At 37.3% G+C, this 20320-nt stretch overlaps 2 protein-coding genes across 7 annotated transcripts in view; both read right to left on the reverse strand.

Moving 5' to 3' along the window:
- Positions 1 to 1042: 1042 nt before the first annotated feature.
- On the reverse strand, positions 1043 to 10770 carry C9H5orf24 (chromosome 9 C5orf24 homolog). 6 transcript variants are annotated; one of them, XM_070517354.1, is made up of 4 exons: positions 10465 to 10744; positions 5118 to 5547; positions 3364 to 3437; positions 1043 to 2231 (listed from the first exon to the last, which is right to left on the reverse strand). In XM_070517354.1, exons 2-3 carry the CDS (start codon positions 5542 to 5544, stop codon positions 3397 to 3399), a joined length of 468 nt encoding a protein of 155 aa, XP_070373455.1. In that variant the 5' UTR covers positions 5545 to 5547; positions 10465 to 10744; the 3' UTR covers positions 1043 to 2231; positions 3364 to 3396. The 6 variants fall into 6 exon arrangements, with proteins under 6 accessions (XP_070373455.1, XP_044636437.1, XP_070373454.1 ...); XM_044780502.2 differs by having other exon boundaries at positions 9769 to 10721; XM_070517353.1 differs by having other exon boundaries at positions 1043 to 3437; positions 10465 to 10770.
- Positions 10771 to 16987: 6217 nt separating this feature from the next.
- DDX46 (DEAD-box helicase 46) overlaps positions 16988 to 20320 on the reverse strand; it is a 60194-nt gene continuing 56861 nt past the window's right edge. Inside the window, exons 22-23 of the mRNA XM_014828421.3 lie at positions 19637 to 19710; positions 16988 to 18412 (exon numbers count right to left, since the gene is read on the reverse strand). Of these exons, the coding sequence (XP_014683907.1) occupies positions 18365 to 18412; positions 19637 to 19710 (122 nt within the window). The 3' untranslated portion in view covers positions 16988 to 18364. The remainder of the gene's footprint in view (positions 18413 to 19636; positions 19711 to 20320) is intronic.

The following is a 20320-nucleotide window of genomic DNA, read 5'->3' on the forward strand; positions in this document are numbered from 1 at the left end:
CACTGATTTGCTCTCTGACAATTGCCCGAGAATGAGAATTTGGCAAGTATAATTACAATAAACAAGTAACTTTTTATTATAAAACTCTATATTAAAGAGCTATAGAAAATGTGGTAAAATCATAGTTAGTACACAATAAATAAGTAATCCTTTGAGCCACAGTAAATAATCCATATTATGATGGTGTAGATCTTTTCCTAGATTAGGAATAGTACATCTAATCAACAGCACATTCCCATGTACAAGTGAAAGGACTTCAACAATTTGAGCAAAAGCACACATAAAAATCACTTTTAAGTGTAATTTGAAGAATATTTAATATAATCCAAAGGCAAAAAAAAATCGTGCTCAGATTTTGAAATTCAACTTCAAATTTTATTTGCTGTTTCCTACTCCAATTTATCCTTCTAGATGAGGGGTCAGCTCTGCAAGCCTTATGTCACAACTACTCAGCTCTGCCATTGTAGTGCAAAAGCAGCAATAGACAGTCTGTAAACAAATGGGAATGGCTATTCCAATAAAACTTTATTTACAAAAACAAGAAGTAGGCCTTAGTTTGCCAACCACTCTTCCAGATGATCTACAGAGTTCCAAGAAAATGGAAAAGGTAATTATATGTTCAAATAATTAGGGGAAAGTGTTTTTCTTTTTATATCTCCAATATCTGACCGTTATGAAATATGCACACGCTGCTCTCCCTAAGATTAACAAAAACACACCAGCCATGTTTCATATCTGAATTTCTTAAATTAAAAGGATCAATCATGTTTAAATTTAAACATAAGCCTTTAGTAGAACTGTTAGCCTGATGTATCTTAATAATGGGAAAGAAATGCAAAGAGAATGAGACCCATTTATAAGTTAGGATTTTAAATTACAAATATATAAATATTGCTATTTTGAGAAAAACAAGAGAGTACAGAGGGCAGAATTCAGAAGGCACAACCCAAGAAAAATACAAGATTCACTGTCATGAAAAAGGTTTACCATTTACTATTCCCCTACTTGAAAAATACGCTAAGAAATAAAGTAGTTAACATGGTTGGTTTTAAAGTAATGACTTTATTAATAAATATACATCCATATGATGATGTAGATACAAATCATGAACACTACTCCATTCCCATACACATAATTGCACACGAGTAGCTCAAGTTCATGGACGTGAAAACATACACAGTATCTGTTCAGACTTTTTACAGCAGAGGACAGCGTGCTTATATCAGTTAATTGGTAATTATTTTCTCTGTAATTATCTGTGGAAAAAGGAAAGTGTGAAACTTAAAGAATCAAAGTGGTCTGATTACTATAAATCACACACTTGATTTACTACAGCATTAAATTTTCTGAAAATTAAATACATTATATGTGGAGAGCACAGATTTATCTACTTGGGGAGAGAAGGGGGAAAAAGCAAAGAAAAGATTTAGATACATCCTAGAGTTTAACAGCGTATAGTTAAGCTATAATAAAAACAAAAATCATAATAGCATCAAAATATTTTATGTCCGAGGAAAAAAACATTTTGAAGTGTTGTGAATTCTTATATTTTACTAAAAAGGGATCATAAAATTTTACTGCATATAGAGACAATGACCAACAGAGTAGCAGTTACGGTCAATAACCCCTGAATTGTTCTTTTAAAGCTTCTTAGAATATAAAGGAGAAGTTTTTATTTTTTTTCCTTTAGTTCGTACACTGGTTTTTCTTACACTGGATGGATCACTTTTAACCTAATAAATAGATCCAGATAATTTTTTTCCTCCTTAACTCAAAGAAACTCTATTCTCATTTCATGAAAATATACATGTAAATTCCACAAATATCACTTTGGAATGAATATTACTTTAATAGATGTTTCTTTTAAAAAATAAATAAAAAATATAAAGAATTTTCTAGTCTAATTGAAACACTGATTTTAAAAATGTCCCCAAATATTAAAAATTAATCAGATACTTATGTTCTTCCATTATATTGTGCCAGTATTTTTTTTAATATCCAGTGCAAAACTCCAAAGATAGTATCAAAATCATCCCATACTAAAGATTAGTTATGCAAGGTTGTATCTGTCAAAAAAGGAAAATTTCATTTGTATTAGCTCCTTATTTGTTAATACGATAAGAATAATAAATAAGGCATGTTAAAATATTTTTAAAGGAAAAAAGTAAAGCAAACTTACTTGAATAGCAGATCATTTTCTGACCAACAGTTTTAATACAGAATAGTGAAACCTATTTTGTGAAGAACAGAATTACACAATATAAAATTAGCAATTTACCTTTCAAGAAACAATCATACAGTGGGAAGAAAAGGCCAGTTTCCCCCAACTGATTATATTAAAGTATAGGCAATTGTTTAACATGCTATTTCAGTGTTTATCATGACAAGAGACAGTGTTACAAAAGATGCACAATGTAGTCTTCAGATTATAGAGAAGTAAAAATATTTTCTATTTTAAGACTTCATTCATGTTATCACTTAGGTGTCTTTCTCTTCAGCATGGCACCAATAAACTGTTCACAAGGAGAAAAGGAAGTGGAATCAGGAGATGTTCACCAGTCTACAGATCTAATACTCAAGGTAACTGTTCACATGAACAGAAAATTCAGCTTTCTAAATGATGTTATCCAGTCACAACTGTAGCCACTTGCCCTCTTTTTTTCCTGGGATATAGCTCCTGATATTAATAAACACTGTTATGAATATACTTCCTTTAGGTGATTTCACCATTTCATTAACTTGTATACAAAATTCATTATACAATAATACACCTGCTTTATCTTCTGACACACAGCACAGCACCACTGAGTAGATGTGCTGGAGGATGGGAAAAGGGGGAGGGGAACGGACGTAGGAAAGGGCAGGGAGAAAGGGAAGGGTGTGTATAACAAAACCAGGAATGAAAATAAACTGAAAGGGATACATCAAATGGACATACTATAAAACACAAAATGCAACCAAATCTTAACAGTGGTATATATTATTCTAAGGCAGAACATTTAATTAAACAACAGTTTTCAGGAAATCAAGAGGATTTCTAAGCAGCCAACTGCTAAACACCATCTTGAGAAACACCTAAATGACAGATAGATAATAAAAGTGGATAAATGAACATATGAATAAAAATGTAAGCATTTGTGTGTGTCAGAAGTTATACTGTTCTGAGTAAATTATTAGAAATTTTATATTTTAAGCTTCTGCAAGAAGAAACTCTTGTAGCAATTTAGCTGCCAGAATGTTACAACCAATCATGTAGTCATCCAACATTGCTCTCTATGGTTTGTGCAAAGCTAAAATTGTTGAGGTCACTGTCTTAGATGCCAGTGCACACACAGTCCCCACATACAATGCAACACCTCTTACTGTAAAGAGCAGCATAAAGTCCAGCTCATTGTGTCAGGCATCACTGGAACACCTGAAGGCTTGCTGCTTTTTTCCTGATAAAAAAGGTACGAAACATGACATCCATTTGCAATCAGAGTTTGCATTAACTGAGAGCAAGCCCAAACAACACAATATGCACCCTTTTAAAATTTTAATTATTTTAAAAGTTTTTAGGTCCTGCAAATCTACATTATAATCTCAAAGGCATTTAAAATCGCAAATACACACATTGTAACTTTAAAGTTCAGTGGAATTTTTTTTCAAATCCAAAGTTTACAATAGTTTTATTTAGAACAGACTCAGAATAAATAAAATGTATATTAACAAGGAATATTACTTTCAGAAATGGGGGAAGAGAGATTTCCCTCTGTCCCTACTCTACATATCTATCCAATAATTTTTTTCTTTTCTATCTATCTTGCTTCTAAAGCAAATATTGTTGGGAAAAATTTTCTTTTGGATGAAGTGGTCTCACTGGAGACACAATTAGATTTTTAATTATGCTAACAAACATATTTTTTACATGTTTCATGCATAGATGTATTCCTATATATTTCTTAATTATTTGGGTTCTGACAGAAAACTGCACTTTGTTTAGACCAGTTTTACAGTCTACCATTCATTTTGTGTCCTTTGGTAGATATAAACCTGAAACCACAGTAAGTGCTAATGCAATGGGACAATTTTTCAGAAAAAACTAAAAACGAACAACATTAATAAATGTTTTAAGTATATGGAAGGTAAAATGTAGTGACTATAGATACATGCAGACCTTAGGAATGTTTATTTTTCTATTATATTAAATATGCTATTCTCAGAATGCATTGTATTTCACCAAAAATGTAATGTGCAGTGTTTATAAAAAAGTTTAATTTTCTTGTAAATATGAATTGCTTGTAGTGTTTGGTATATATGCTCTTAGGCAATTAAAATATATACAACCTATCAATGCTGAAAGGCAAACACTAAAGAATTCTTTTAAGAATAATGGTTAAATCAATTAATGTCATGTAGATCAATAAATAAGAAGCTGCCTAAACCTAGAACATTAAAAATAAGACCTTTAATATCTGAAGTCTATGTAAATGCCAAAGCATACAAATATGTGTCCTATCTCATGAAAACAAATGTTACAAAAACTCACAGCCATTACCTCAAGTAATCCTGAATCATTAGTTTGCTTTGTTCCATCAGTTAAAAATACCTTAGATATTATCTTTATTATATTATAGGCTTACTTCACAAACTAATATGTATAATGGTTTTATTTGTTTAGCACATTAAGCATCTATTTAGAATGGCCCAAAAGTAGTAATGAAATATGAGAGACAACCATAATTCTAAAGGAAAAGCAAAAATGATTTAGTTAGGTGTTACATTTTAACCTATGTACAAACTGAATGACACTGCTTATGCCCTGAGTGCATCTGTCAGCATATGGCAGTTTCTGAGCAAAAGCAGGAAAAAAAATCAAACAGGAAAACAAATTTGGAAAGCCCAGGCCATAAAAGCATGTATGTCAAAATAAAACCAAGAAGCTTTGGGATTATTCACCATCTTCCTTCTAAACCTGGCCCTCCTTTCCTGCCTCATTCACTCATTGGGTGGCTTGACTTCACTGCTGGTTTCCTCTACCCCGTGAACTGCTCTGCCATGCATCATGGGGTAAGGGAAAGCAGCAGTGCCGCAGCCATAACCAAGATCGGCAAGACGGGACAGAGCTTTAATGCTACCTGGAGGTCTCCCTGGGCTGACTTTGTATCCCGCAGCTTTAGTTGTACCCAAAGGTCTGCCTGGACTTGTCTTAAATCCAGCCGCTTTGGTGGTTCCCAGGGGTCTGCCTGTGCTGGTCCGGTATCCTGCTGATTTGGTCGTTCCTGAAGGCCGGCCACGCTTACCAGATCGGTTGAGATTTTTCTTTTTCTTTAGTTCATCTTTTATCTCTATGCTTCTACCACTTGTAGTCTGCAAGTGTGTTTCATTTAATGGGTCTTGCCTCTGACAAGCCATTGGTTTGTGGCTGACTGTGTGGCTGTATTTGCTTTGCTGGGAGGAATATATGTCAAACTGATCAGCAGCTCTCATGGCATCTTCACTGAGGCAGGAAGGCTTGCCAGGCCCACAGAAAGCCGGATTACTGCTGGCAACTGGATGCATCATTTTCTACCAAAAATAAAAGACAAATGTGAATAAATACACATATACAAATATCTATCTGTATGACAGCATTCGGTGGGAAAATAGTCTGTCTTCCAAGTACTACGCAAGCTACCTAAAATTAAGCTGACAGGCAGGAATCCAGATCACTTATAAACTAACACACATCAGCAGATTCAAAGATGCTTGTTTTTTTCAATTCGATCACAGGTAGGGACAAATGCCATTGGAGATAACTATAATATTAATTTAGTAGCCATAATGTTCTCTGCTTAGGAACTAGAAAAAGTGTATAAGTAGAAAGTAAATCTGTTATATTTTGTAGGCTTTTTCCTTCTATATTACTAAACCCCAGAAGGATAACAATAAAGACAAGAATTCTTAATGACTTGATTCTTTTTTTTTAAGTTTGCCTAACATTCTTAGAATGTCTCCATTTGGCCTTTTATTATATTTCTCACATGCATACTTCTGATCTGACCACAATTTCCACAAAATAGACACTTCCTCATCGTTATCATAATTTATTATTTATACAGAATCCTGAGTGTATGCTACACTTTACAAAAGACAGAATGTGCCAAGCAAAGAACACAATCTCTCGGCCCAAGGTACCACTCCCTTCAAACTACCCCACCAAACAGGAGGCAGTACCAGTATAAAGGGTAAACAAAGCTTTCCATTAGCTAAAATGAGTGAACATTTTATACAAGCAATTGAGACTTACACTTCAAAAATATGGGGAACAATCATAATAAAATATTTGCTATTTTGAAGGTATGGCTATCAAGACAAAAAGCTGAATGTACGACACTGCTTTCTCCCTTGATCATAAATATGGTGTGGATCTTTTCCCCTTACAAGAGCCCTGTGACTTATTAAAAACAGTCCAAAGCCTCTGTTTTATCTGTGAGGACATCACTGTAATTTTTTTTCTCTTTATACAAGATGTATAAACACCACAACAAGCCAGCCCTAAACAGCACTATTGTTTAAACACATAGAAAATGAGAGTTTATAGGCTATAGTATTATATTTCACTGAGATAAGAAAGATAAAGACTCAGGTTCCAATTCAGATTTGGAAAAAGAGTCATAAATGTGTATTAAGGTCTAGCCCCAAGTTGTGAAGATGTTAGCCTCTACCCTTCATACATGTGAAATTGCACCAAAACGCAGTTACAAAAATAGTTACTCCCAGAAGCTAAGAACAGATAATTAATGCGAGCCAAAACCACTGTAAATTTATTTCAGTTTATAAAAGTAAAAGGAAATGGGAATCAAGTCATAGAATTGAATTCTGTTAAATTACTAAATATATGCTGAGAATCAACAGATACAGAACTATTGGCCAGCTGGCTTAGAAGTCTTAGCTAGGAAGGAAAAACACCTACAATGAGAAGCTACTTGTTTACGGCAGAAGCCTTACAGACTTGGGAACATAAAATAAGACTGAGCTCAACACAAATATTAAAAGGAGTAATTCTTCACTCATTCCCCAAGAATATAATGAGAACAAAGTTATGAATTATTACTTCACTAGCTCAAATTCTAATTTCAGATGAGAAATAAGGAGAGATCACCAAGATGTGTTCCAAGTGTAATAATATTAGCCAAAAGTTAACAGTTTTGAGTATTTTCTATGTGCCAGGTAATAAGACTGGCACTCTGCACATTACCTGATTTAATCCTCACCACAACTCTATGAGGAACATACTATTATTAGTTCTGTTTTACACAAACTGAGACATGGACTTTAAGCAACTTGCCAAGGTCACACATTAGGAAATGGTAAAGCCAAATATGAATTCAGACACACTAACTTCAGAACCAACAATTTCAGTATAGAGTACAACTATATATCAGACTTTCCCAACAGCAGCACTATCACTTGGGTCAGACAGTTCTTTGCTGTGGGAGGCTGTCCTGTGCATTCTGAGATGCTCAGCAGCATCCCTGGCCTCTACCCACTAGATGTCAGTAGCTACACCCTCCTTTTCCTCCTCCCAGTTTGTGACAACCCAAAATTTCTCCAGACATTGCCAGATATTCCTTGGGGGGGAAAAATCCACTCCCCACCATGAGAATCACTCGGCTATACTAAAACGAAAACACAAGACCAGATTTAAAATATTCCTGCTTAAGTTTTTATTCCCCTCTTTAACTCCTACCTCTCCAAATAGCCACAAAATCTTTCTGTTGATAACGTCTACAAAGTCAAACAGATTTGTTTTCCAAACTGAAGAAAAGCCAGTGTTGAGATTTGTGAAGGGACCGACCACAGTACTCTCCCCTTTAAGTTATAAACTAATTGAGAAATATACACAGGAATTAGATAGGAATCAAAACACTAGTTTATTGCCAGGAAAGGTGGACTAGAGACCACATGCAAATACAAAGAGAAACAGACTCAGACCTTTGAGCAGAAGATTATAAGAGAAAAAGTGATCCCTTTTCAATTTTATTATTCAATATAATCACCCTGCTGGTAAGTTCTAACAAAAAAAGTAGAAAAGTAGAAGTTCTCTTCCACAGGTAGCACAGCCGGTAAAGGAAGAAAATGTTTCTTCCCACCATCTGTTTCAATGCTTTATAGTTCATGCCTTTCAAGTTCCTTTCACTAACTTACCAAAACCTTCCCTCTGGACCTTACTTTCCTTAACTTTGTTTTCTCTTAATATATCAGAACATTTACCATCTATTAGCACTCAGGATATACAGTCTCAGCTTACATTACGTTAGGCTTTTAGAGGCAAGATGCTGTCATATATCCCTTACTCAGACAACAAGCAACATTAAAAAAAAAGACCATTAAAAGTAGATCTGCAATTAAAAAAAAAATGCACCCATCTCCATTTCCTTTAATCTTCTCCAGTAACTTATGCATTTGGTTTGTATTATGTTAATTTACTTCTGACATAGTGCACATTTATTGAGGGCCAACTCCATGCAATACACTGTTCTAAGCACTAGGACACAAAAGAGATGGGAGTAAAGCAGTTTATTCCAATGGAAAGACAGTGAGACACTGACTTAACATTTCTAAAGGGCAAGTCTTCTATACGTTCTACATTTTCCTTCCCTGCTACTGCCAAGAAATCAGTACAGTATTCTGCTTACTCAATAACTAATTAACAAGCTGGACAAGAAATTTACTATGACAGTTACCCACGTAAATAGTTAACTAAAAAAGAAAGCAGAGCTAAAACCAATTCTTTTTTTTTTTTTTTAGGAAGATTAGCCTGAGCTAACTGCTGCCAATCCTCTTTTTGCTGAGGAAGACTGGCTCTGAGCTAACATCCATGCCCATCTTCCTCTATTTTATACGTGGGACGCCTACCACAGCATGGCTTTTTGCCAAGCGGTGCCATGTCCGCACCTGGGATCCGAACTGGCGAACCCCAGGCCTCTGAGAAGCTCCCATGCGCACTTAACCGCTGCGCAATCCGACCGGCCATTAAAACCAATTCTGTTCTACTTTTAGATTTCAACTTTTTAAGATGGGAATCAGCACCATTAGATCCTTGTATGCATAATCATCATATATATATATGCACAGGATATACATGTTTGTATGCAGTATTTACAAATACGAGCATGAATCCTACACTTAAGAATGCTCCCTACTCCCACTTCACGGCCTGTCAGCTACTTGTTCCTTCTTGAAAGATTCTCCCCATACAGAGTCCACTGAAAGTATACAGTCCACACTTCTTAAGAGTCAGAACGAATACTACAGTTCTAGAAAGTTCGGACTGAATGAAAGCCAGGAGTTACAGACTGTGTAGACTACCGAAGGTTATCTTTTAAAACGGTTCAATGAATACACAGGGGTCAACTAAGAGCTTCTATACATTTTAACTATGCCTAAATTAGAGTTTTTAAAGCATACGCTAAAACTTGCCATACTGAAGTTGTTTTACTGTGTTTAATCCCTAGAGACTTCCTGTGAGCCGTTCTTTACGAAGTAATTCCTTTCCCTTCTCTTGAATGTGGCAGTCATCACTGCCAACATAAAGAACTATTTTTAGCAACTTCACAAGGCATTCACGAAGCTTCTAAACATGGGGAAAAAAATCTTCCTCTCAAGAAATCTTAAGTTCTGCTCTCTTCCAAAGATCAAACCACATAATTCTCAGAGATTTATTTCGGGTCATCTGGCTTGTGACAATTATACAGAATCATATACGATGCTATAATTCTAAATCAAAGTCCACTTGTGACCCACCTCCATCACTCAGAAAGTCTATTCAGCAAAGGCCGAAACAAACGCCAGGAGCCACGCATCCTGCCCCACCACGGAAAGTTTTGATACCAGGACAGAACATAAATAACGGCCTTCTTTGTCTTCTTTCTACTCCTTAATTGCGCCCCACGGCGCAGTTTACCCGCTGCCAGAATCCTCATTTGACACGAAGCGTTCAGAAATGTACCACTGGTTGTGCCCGGAAGCGATTATTAACGTATTAGCAAGAACAACTTTGCAGAAGATACACGCCCACACCAGAGAAAGGGCTGTGTACCCTCCCAGAGTCCAAATTCCTGGCCGCTGGCCGCGCACTCGGAGTCCCGCAAGCTGCAGAAGTCCGCCGGCCACTCCATCCAGACGTGCATCTGGAAGCCGGCAAGCTTCAGTTTAAAGGGGGGAGGCCAACCTCCCCGAGGAAAGAACGGTGACCCCTCCCCCGCCGCAGGAGGAATTTCCCCCCAGTAATGGCTCCGCGTCGGGGGAAGAGCAGGCTACGTCCGGGGCGCCTCCTCTCGCTCCGGGCTAGGCCAGAGCCCCTCCTCATGCGCGGCTCGGAGACCCCTCTCACCAACTAGCGAGGCCCCCGCTCTCACCGCCTCCTTGCCTTCTCCACGAGCGCCCGCCGCCCCGACTCCGCTCCCAGCCGAGCTGACAAGCCCCCGCGCGCCCACCAACCTCCGCCGCTAGTAGCCCGGCCCCTCAGTGCGCCCAGGGGCTGCCCATCGGCTGGGAATCTCACGCCGGCGCAGCTCCCTTCCCAGCCCGCCGCCTCTGCACTACGCGGAGAAGAGCCCAAGACACAGGGGCAGAGGGCGAGGCCGGCGGCGGCGAGACGGCCGCTGGCTCCTAGCTCCGGCCACGGCCACCGCTCAGGGTCTCACCCCGGGCACAAGAGGAAGAGGCCGTCACAGCCCTGTACTGCGAGGGGCGGCGTGCGCGAGCTCGCGAGGACCGCGCACGCGCACGCACATCGCGAGACGCAATCTCCCGCTCACGCAAGCTTGGGAAGGGTAGCCCCGGGAGCCGGGCTGCGCTTGCGCGGCGTGGGGACGGGCAGGACGCGGGCCTGAGGCCCCTGCCGGTCGCGCCGTGGTGCAGACAGTGCCCTGTAGCTGGGCTGGAGGAAGCCACCAAAGGGCGAATAACTTCCTAACTAACGTGTAGTGATTCTTCTACCCCAATTCTGTGATGTTAGAACTGCTACTGACCCCATTTCTTAGAACTAATAAATGATAAGAGTCAGGATTTGAACCCAGCAACCTCGTTCCAGAAACTTAATCGCAGTTGGCAAAAAGATTTATTAATGCCTTACTGTGCTAGGTGCTGCCCAAAGCATGTTAAAAGGACTCAGCCTCTGCCCTTTAGCTGCATATTAATGGGTAGAGTGAGACTTCCACCTGCCAACAAAATGGGGAATATTCAAATAATATGAGGTGTTTGGCCCATTAGGCCGAGGATCATGTGTTAATGAAAAGCCTCATTTTGTGGAGCACTCTATAGTTTTAAAAGTTTTTACATCCAGGACCTCCTCAGAATTGCCGTATTCTTCATTCCACCATCACAGGAAGCAATGGGACAGGTAGTTTGCTTAGAAACTCTCCCCTTTAATGTAGTTATGAGGTTTCTGGCATATCAGTCACCCCGCACAAGCCGCTTAGCAGAAGAGATTAGTTTCCCCAGTTCTTCCTTCCATGAATTCGAAGATGTCAGAAAGGAAGGGATCCAGAAAGGAAGACTGCTGAGAGGAAGACACTTTATTAGGCAATGTGAAGAGGCTAGAGGCAGGTGCTTGTCCTTTTTGCCCAAGCAATGAAGAATGAGGAGATAATTCTTAGCACTGAGCGCTACCATGAGCACAGTACTTGGCCAGGTGCTGCTGCCAACAGAAAAGGAGGAGCAACTACTTGTCTTGGTGAACACAAAAGGCAGGAGGGAAACCACGTACAGTACATAAAACAGGCAAGCCCATTCATTTTCGGGCAGGCAGGGTTTCATAACATGATTCTAAATATCATTCTAACTAATTATTCCTACAAAATACTAGAAAACAGGGCTGATCGTACTAGTATTATTCATATAAAAGGAAAATACCAATAAGCAGCTTAAATACATACACAGATTTGAGGGTATATTAAGCAGACTTCCAAAAGACTTCTTTAAAACAAGTTTTCTCTAAACAAGGCTTTTTTAAAATTCTTGAAGTGGAATTTGAGAATGCATTGTAGCACTCCCATACCATGACAATTCCAGATCCGTAACTCTAAACTTTTTTCTGAAATGGCATTTGTACATAAAACCACTTAAGAAACAGAAACTTTCATACTAACAAGGTCAAATGATTTGCAGGTGCAATGGAAAAGTAACCAGAGTAACAGAGGAAATCAGACATTCCTGGGTTTGAATGCCTTTCTGCCATTTGCTTCCTATGGTACTTTGGGCAAGACACTGCTCTTTCCAAAAGTTTCCATATGTGTGAAATGAAGACAAGGTCCTCTTTGTAGGGCTGTGAAATTAAATGAGCTAATAAGTGAAGATAGACTGGATTTAAATCCTAGGTCTACCACTTACTAGTTGTTTGACTGTGGTCAAGCGACTAGTCAATTCAATTCAATATATTTATTGAATGCAAGGTACTAGGATGCAGGACAGAAATGGTCCCTGACCTCCAGAAGTCTACATTCTGGTGAGGTAGATAAAAACTCAAATAATTAGAACACAGTGTTAAATGCAATGATCTGGTGTTTTCTGATAACTCTCTCAGGTTGGCCTTAATGAGGTGGTGGTACACACAATACGGGTACAATGTACGACTAGTGCTGAACGTAGAGGCTTTTTCAGGAGCATAGCCATTTATTATCACTTCATGTGCAACAAGAGCATACTTTTAAATGTCACACTATTTGACTTAGCTCCCAATATCTCTTCTTCAAAAGTTTATCCCCTTCAAATACAATTTGGACCTAATCTGACATTTTTCATTCCTTCTCCAACAGCTTCAGCCTGGCTCAGGGCAGGCTAGATCATACAAACAAACCACCAGTTAATAAGATTTTTGAATGATAAATGCTGATTGTATACATGTGAAAGGAAGGCCATGAAAAGAGTATTTGTCTAGAGCTGGAAGCTGGCTGCCTCTAACCACCTTTCAATTGAGGCAAAAAATGTTTTTAAATACTTTAATGTGAACAGAAAGATATACATGGAAAAAATGAATCTCACTTTCTACATTTTAGTTTATCAGTAGCCACTGACTGTCCTTCTTAGGTCTATGACTTACAGCAATATTGAAAGGTATAGCAATATTGAAAGATAGCATAAGAAAACCCACTCCCATTCACCCACTGTAATGATAATAGTACTAATATTTATTGAATGCTTACCATGTACCAGGCAGTCTTTATATGCATTATTTCTCCTCATCCTCACAACTCTGATAAATGGGTATTATCATATCCCCATTTTAAATATGAAAAAACTGAGGCTTTTAAAGCATTTAAGCAACTTGCCTAAAGTTGTCCAAGTAGTCCCCAATATATGTGAATTTACTTATAATTATATATATGAACTGTTAAAGCAATACTCTAACAATATATTATACACAGTATATCATGTAACAACATATTATCAAACCCACTAAAAAAATGTCAAGGATGAGATTTAAAAAGAAATACAAATAGAAGCTCCAGTATTTTCTTCCTGCTTTTCAATGGCTTACTATACATGTGCCCCACTTTGGAGACCACTGCTTTAGATCACAGGCAGTCAAAATCCAAGAGCAAAAGAAAGTGAAGATTATCCGTGGTTTTCAAAGTTGAATGTCTATCACAGAATCATTACCACCCAAACACACTTATAATAGCAACACCAGACCAGTAAGAAGTTGCAGAGGAACTTGTGATCTCCTGGAAGCTCCCAGGTATCCATTCCCCTGCTCTTTCTGCCAAGCTTTACAAATTGGAGACTTGGGCCCTAGGCTGGTTTGGGGGATGGCGGGGGCAGGGGGAGAGATGGGACTCTTTTTCAAAAGTCTACAGTATAGTTCTGGGAGTCTTAGCTCCCAGAAGACTCCCCTAGGCAAAGGCATGGAAAAGAAATATTGCCTTCAAGAATCCTTGCACTGGCTGGATCCAGGCACCTGAGAGCCCCCTAGGAATCCAGGAAAAAAGGCTAAGGACACTCTAATAGCCAAGGCTGTTAGAAGTCCCTGCAGTTAAAAGGTGGCTGCTAAAAATCGATCTACTACCAAGTGCCAAGTTCAAAGGACATGCTTTTTCTGTGAACAAATAGCGTATTTTTCGTACTGAATCCTCACATTTTCTTTATTCAATAATAGGCAAAATTGTGAAAAGGGAATAATATCAAAATATGGACTACCAGGTATTTCCATATATTAAAAATGATTAGGGCTTTTTTTTCTGAAAGTCTACCTTTTACAGCAATCCTAATAATATGAGAGAGTAACTGAGTTCTAGTTCTCCAAAGGGGTTAAAACTTTCTATTTCATAGTTTTTTTCCTCCCCAACAGAACAAGGTTAATGCAAGTTTAAATTTCTTCTTAAAGGCTTGAGCTTCAAAATCATAAACTCCTATAAACTGATGCCATATTTGGAAGAGAACAAGGTCAAGAAAAATAATCAAAAGTAAATTCCTCACCAGTCACGTGATTTGACAGTATGCACTTACAAATACATACATACCAGCTAAGCCCTAAGGTATTAGAAAGGTAAGACCATTGATATTGTGGAGATTTTGCAAAGAATACATTTGTTTATATTTTTCCTCACATTTCTACTTGGACTCCTGCCCGAGGAAAATTACAAGTTAATTTAGAAAAAAGAAGGACCTTCCAAATATGTGCAATGGGTAATATATTAGGGAATCTTTACACAGTGAGGGAAATGTAGCTACCTTTAGCTCCAGAGAGCTGGCCTAAGAGCAGAGCATGTGTTTCATTAAGCAGTGTGTAAGATGTTGTTACACTCCAAGTTAAACGCCTCATCCCAGTGAGTTTTATTAAGGTTTTCTGATGGTTACAACACCTAAATGGAATAAAATGTTCAAACATTCCCTCCACCTCTCCACACATATTCATTCACTCTCTTTCTCTTTCTCTTTGTATATACATAAACACACATCTTTTTTTTAAAGATTAACTTCAGCTTTTCATGCCAAAAGCAGAAGACACAAAAAAATGCCAGTAGAGTGGCATAGCAGTTAAGTTCACATGCTCTGCTTCAGTGGCCTAGGGTTTGCCAGTTCGGACCCCGGGCACAGACCTACATACCACTCATCAAGCCATGCTGTGGCAGGCTTATAAAATATATATAAAATATAAAATGGAGGAAGATGGGCACAGATGTTAGCTCAGAGATAATCTTCCACAGCAAAAAGAGGAGGTGATGGGTGTCAGCTCAGGGCTGATCTTCCTCAAAAAACAAAAAGCCAATAGATTCCAATTCTTTTAATTTTTTTTTTTTTTTGTGAGAAAGACTGGCCCTGAGCTAACACCTGTGCCAATCTTTCCAATTGTATGTGGGACACCACCACGGCATGTCTTGATGAGTGGTGTGTAGGCCTGCACCTGGGATTTGAACCTGCGAACCCCAGGCCACTGACGCAGAGCATGCAAACTTTACCACTAGGCCATGGGGCTGGCCAGGATTTCAATTCTTACATAAACCTATGTACCAGAATGTGAAGAACTTGGAGCTCCAGACTCAAATCTAAGAGGAAGAGTATTCTCATGGATCACATTGGGCCAGCCACTTTTAAAACTCTTGCCTGCTATAAGAACTTAGCATCCATCATCTATAAAGCACCAAAATGGGGCATTTTACTAAACAAAGTGTAGCTTTTTACCCTAGATTTCATTTCTACTAACCATTTTCCCCCCAGCTCCTATCTTCTTTTTTTTTTTGAGGAAGATTAGCCCTGAGCTAACATCCATGCCCATCTTCCTCTACTTTATATGTGGGACACCTACCACAGCATGGCTTGCCAAGCAGTGTCATGTCCGCACCCGGGATCCGAACTGGTGAACCCCAGGCCGCTGAAGTGGAACATGCACACTTGACCGCTGCCCCACTGGGCCAGCACACCAGCTCCTATCTTAAACAAGCACTATGTTATCTGTCACTAAAGAACGTTAGCAGATGGTTTTATAAAGCAAAGGGAAAAGAGCTCACACACAGCCAAGTTACAACTTTGGAGGCTCTGCTTTCTAGCTTGAGATTAAGATGCTGACGTGTTATTTAGAAGGGCCCCCACAGCTGGCTTCATGGGATTTATAAATCCTAGGTACTCAAGAGCTGGTTCTGCTCCAACAAACAAACAAAAGCCTCTTAACACATAGGGGCTGCCTGCCTCAAACGAAGGATCACAGTCACAGGTGGTGTGTGACTACCAGTTGAACACCAGGTGTACACCAATGAAGCTGATGAGACATGAAATATGTCAAATAATAAGGTGTCCAAAAGGAGGTGGAGAGAACTTAGCTGTTCTCATTTCATTCTATACTTTCATTTTCTAAAAGTGAGTGTCACTGTGGTAAAACGCCGACTGGTACATGAACCTATTATTTCACGTATTTCATCTGTCTTACGCCAAATACAAACAGCATCAAAGACTAAGAGGCTTCTTCGGGAAGATATTTTTGAATAGAATTGTATATTTGGGGTAGTAAGTTGCTAGAATTTTTTAATAAAGATACTGAGAGTATAATACTTCTCTGACATGCCTAGCAATGTAAACAAAATTAGATAAACGGCAGAAAACATTTCAGCAAAGATAATTTTAGGAAAATGCAGATTGAATTAACTTTATTTTATAAGGAATTTAGAAAACATGAGCAAATACTGATATTGAATTAAAAAAACAAATTAGTCTGTACATTATTCAAATTTTAAAAATCAAAGAGTCAGTGTGACACTAAAAAAAATGTAATAACAGAGAAATGTGTTTCATTTTAGAACAAAATACTATCAGTGGCTTATTACAATTAGATACACAAACGTAAAGGTAGTAATGCTAAAATGACATAAAACTGAATCTTAAAGTGATCCAGCAGGCTGAAGGGAGCACCAGTTGTCACCAATATGGGACTGCCACATACTCTACCAAAGGAAACAAACTATCGCTACGTTAAAAAAAAAAGCAAATAAATAAATTAGGGGAAAAAAGGAGCCCAAGAGGCCTGGAATTTTAGAGTAAATGGTTTATTTGGTTCTGTTGTTACATGTGTTTTGTCTGTTTTCTTCCTCTAAGAAAGAAGTGAATATGCGAGGGATCCAAGAATATTTGCCAATTATCTTAGTTTTTCAGTAAGGATAACTTTATACTGAAGAAATAATGATTGATATTCCTTGTCACTTTAACCACTTAATATTCTATTAAAATGATTTGTTTTAACAGCTATAGTATGCTTTGATTTTTTTCTTTTTTAAAAACTCTCAAGAATATTCAAAGGAACTTCTGTCTATCTTACTTTAAGAAATATATCATTAAATTCCTGAAAAGTTTCTTTTTTCAAGAAGTGACAACAATATGAAGTTCTAATACACCAAAAAGTCTTGAAAAGAATATCAGGTGATCCAGTTATAACAAATTAAATTAGAATATTCAGGAAATTTATCTGAGGGATCAAAAATTTAATTTATGATTCCTTGTGAACTAAATTTCACTGAGAGCTGCTTAAGTCTAGCTCTAAAACATGGGTACCGTTATACTTGAAAATTTTTAAGAAAGAAAATTCACAATCTACTCAATAATCCTGAAGAAAACTCAGATTAAAATTAGTAGGGTATTTCTATGTACAGATGTATAAACAAACACTTTCAAGGGAGGAAGGAATCATATTAATATTTACAGGCTACAAATCACTTTAAGGAAGATTAAAAAAGAGTCAGTAGCTAGGCATAGAGGTTGTGAGGGGAACCTAAAAGTAGTAAATACTAAAACTCTTTGCAGTGTAAAGAAATGCGAAAAACTTTTATACTACAAATCTTTAATTTTACAAAACCAAAAAGCAATCCAACTATTGCCCATTTATGATAAAAATTGAAAAAAAAACCCTCTGAATCCATTTTGTAAAAATTCTATATAACATTCTTAAATCCAGTTCATATTGTTCCACTAAGTCAAGTAAGATTTAAGCTCAAGGAGAGGGACACAAAATTAGAAAGAGAATTTTACCTTTTCTGAGCAGATGATCACAATTGTATTGCAAGAGGATAAAGTGAACAGCCCCTTAGCAACTTATGTACTTTATTACCTTCAATAGAAAGTCCAAATATTTCCATTTTTTTAAACTTCTGGAATATTATTCAGATATTTAAAATACTGATATGTAAGCTTTATATTAAAGGACTCTGAAAACAGGCCTGCTTTAAATATAGTCTGATAATTCTGGGGTACTTACTGAAAGAAGATTTCTTTAGCAAATATTTGTTCCTTATATTTAAAAAAATCAGCAAGATAGAATTTTAAAAATGTTAATTTACAATACATTGTAAACTGCAGACAACAATTGCCACATGTATCACAGACCAGTACAGGTAAAAAGTTTTTTCCAGATGTTTTATAAGACTTTGTATCTTCCTTTATTTGTCGGTTGGTATGAATTTTGCTACAATAGAAAACAAAAGATACATGGTCAGAAAAAGAAAAAATACATATGTTAAGGTAATTTCCTTTACAAACTTATAAAACTATCAGATATTTAAAATAAAAAATGTTAATATTATTATATTGAGGAAGTTCTGTCCAACAACTAATCTTATCTGTGTGTACACTCAACTATGCCTTGATAACTGTTTTAAACCAACTCGATGGTGGTGGCATCAAGGTTCTTTCTCTATCAGTCGTTGGTGAAATAGTCTTAAGCACTTGATTTAAAGGTTGTTTTTCTTCTTGCCTCTTGTTTTGTGTACCTTCTATTCTTTAAACCTTTTATTCCCCCAAAAGAATGTTCTGTAAGGGGAATTTTAGAAAAACTCTCAAAAACACATTCTTAGAGGATCAAGTTTCCTTTCAAAGGGCCCTCATCTCAATGCACACATTGCAGGGAGAGTTTACAAGCTTTAACTAGCACTAAAGACATAAGGATGTGTCTGCCTCCTTTGGAAAGGTGGTCTATAAAAGGTTGCTTTTTCTAAAATCAAATTAAATCCTTACCTAAGTTTAAAAACTCTGACAACACCTGTACTGGCAAAAATATAGAGAAACTAGAATTTTCATACACTGCTGGAGGGAATATAAATTGGTATAATCACTTTGGAAAATTATTTAGCAATAGCAACTTAAAGCTAAACTACACATACCCTATAATTACAATGTTACTCCAAGGTACATGCCCAAGAGAAAAGGATACTAATGTGTACCAAAGAGACATGGAAGAATGTTCAAAGAAGCGTTATTCATAAAAACCAAAAACTAAAATAACCCCAAAGTCCAATAGATAAATTAACTGTGGTATATTCACAATTAAATACTATATAGCCATGAAAAAGAATAAATTACTGCTAAATGCAACAACATGGATTGATTTCCTCAAAGTAACATTTGATTCCACTTATATGGAGTTCAAAAATAGGTGAAACTAATCTATGATGTTAAAAGTCCAATATTGTTACATTTAAGGGAGATGAATAGTGACGAGGGGCATGAGGGGGGCTTCTGGGATGCTGGTAATGTTCTGTATTTCTTAATCTGAGTAGTGATCTCATCAGTGTGCTTACTTTGAAAATTCATTGAGCTATATGTTTATCATGTGTACTTTTCTGTATTTATATTATAGTTCAATAAAACATTTATTAAAACAAATAAGTAAGTCCTTGAGGTTTTCACTCACCAGTCGGATCAGTTCTTCTTTTATGAGCCTGGTGATTTCAGCCTTTGCTTTCTGCACAGCCAGTTCATTGGCACCTGGTGAGTGAGTGGAAAATATTCGTGTTACTAGAATTACACTGGATGTTGATCCATGTCATGGAGATCCAGTAGGAAATACTGTAGGTGACTTTCAGGAACATTGTACTGCCTGCCAAGATAGCTTTTCAATACCCGGTGGAACATCATCTACATTATATAATGGCTGCTTATCATTCTGATTACTTTTTTAGAGTTTTGAACATAACCACTGAAGTCACATTACATGTAGTGTTAAGAGTTCTCGGTATGTTGATTAAAAAGAGCAAAGAAAAGATGATTAGTAATTTGTCCAAAAGACAGTAAGAAAAAGTTAAAGGGAAATATAACTTCCTGAGTTCATTTATTTAGCAAATATTTATTCGACATTCAAAGTCAGCAAATATTTCAGAAAGGTGTCATCTGAGCAAAGTCTTAGAGGACTAGCCAAATTGAGGGAGGAGAGATGACATGGAGAGTATTTTGTGAAAGGAATCACATGTGCAATGGCACAGATTAAGAAAGGCATGCTTAATTACTGAAAAGTAAGAGAAGTCTAGCGTGGCTGAAAAACAGCGTGAAAGCACATAGCAAGATAGCCAAGATGATGCAGGCTGGAGACATTCATTCA

Source organism: Equus asinus, chromosome 9 (assembly GCF_041296235.1).
Source record: "Equus asinus isolate D_3611 breed Donkey chromosome 9, EquAss-T2T_v2, whole genome shotgun sequence".
Lineage (NCBI taxonomy): Eukaryota > Metazoa > Chordata > Mammalia > Perissodactyla > Equidae > Equus > Equus asinus.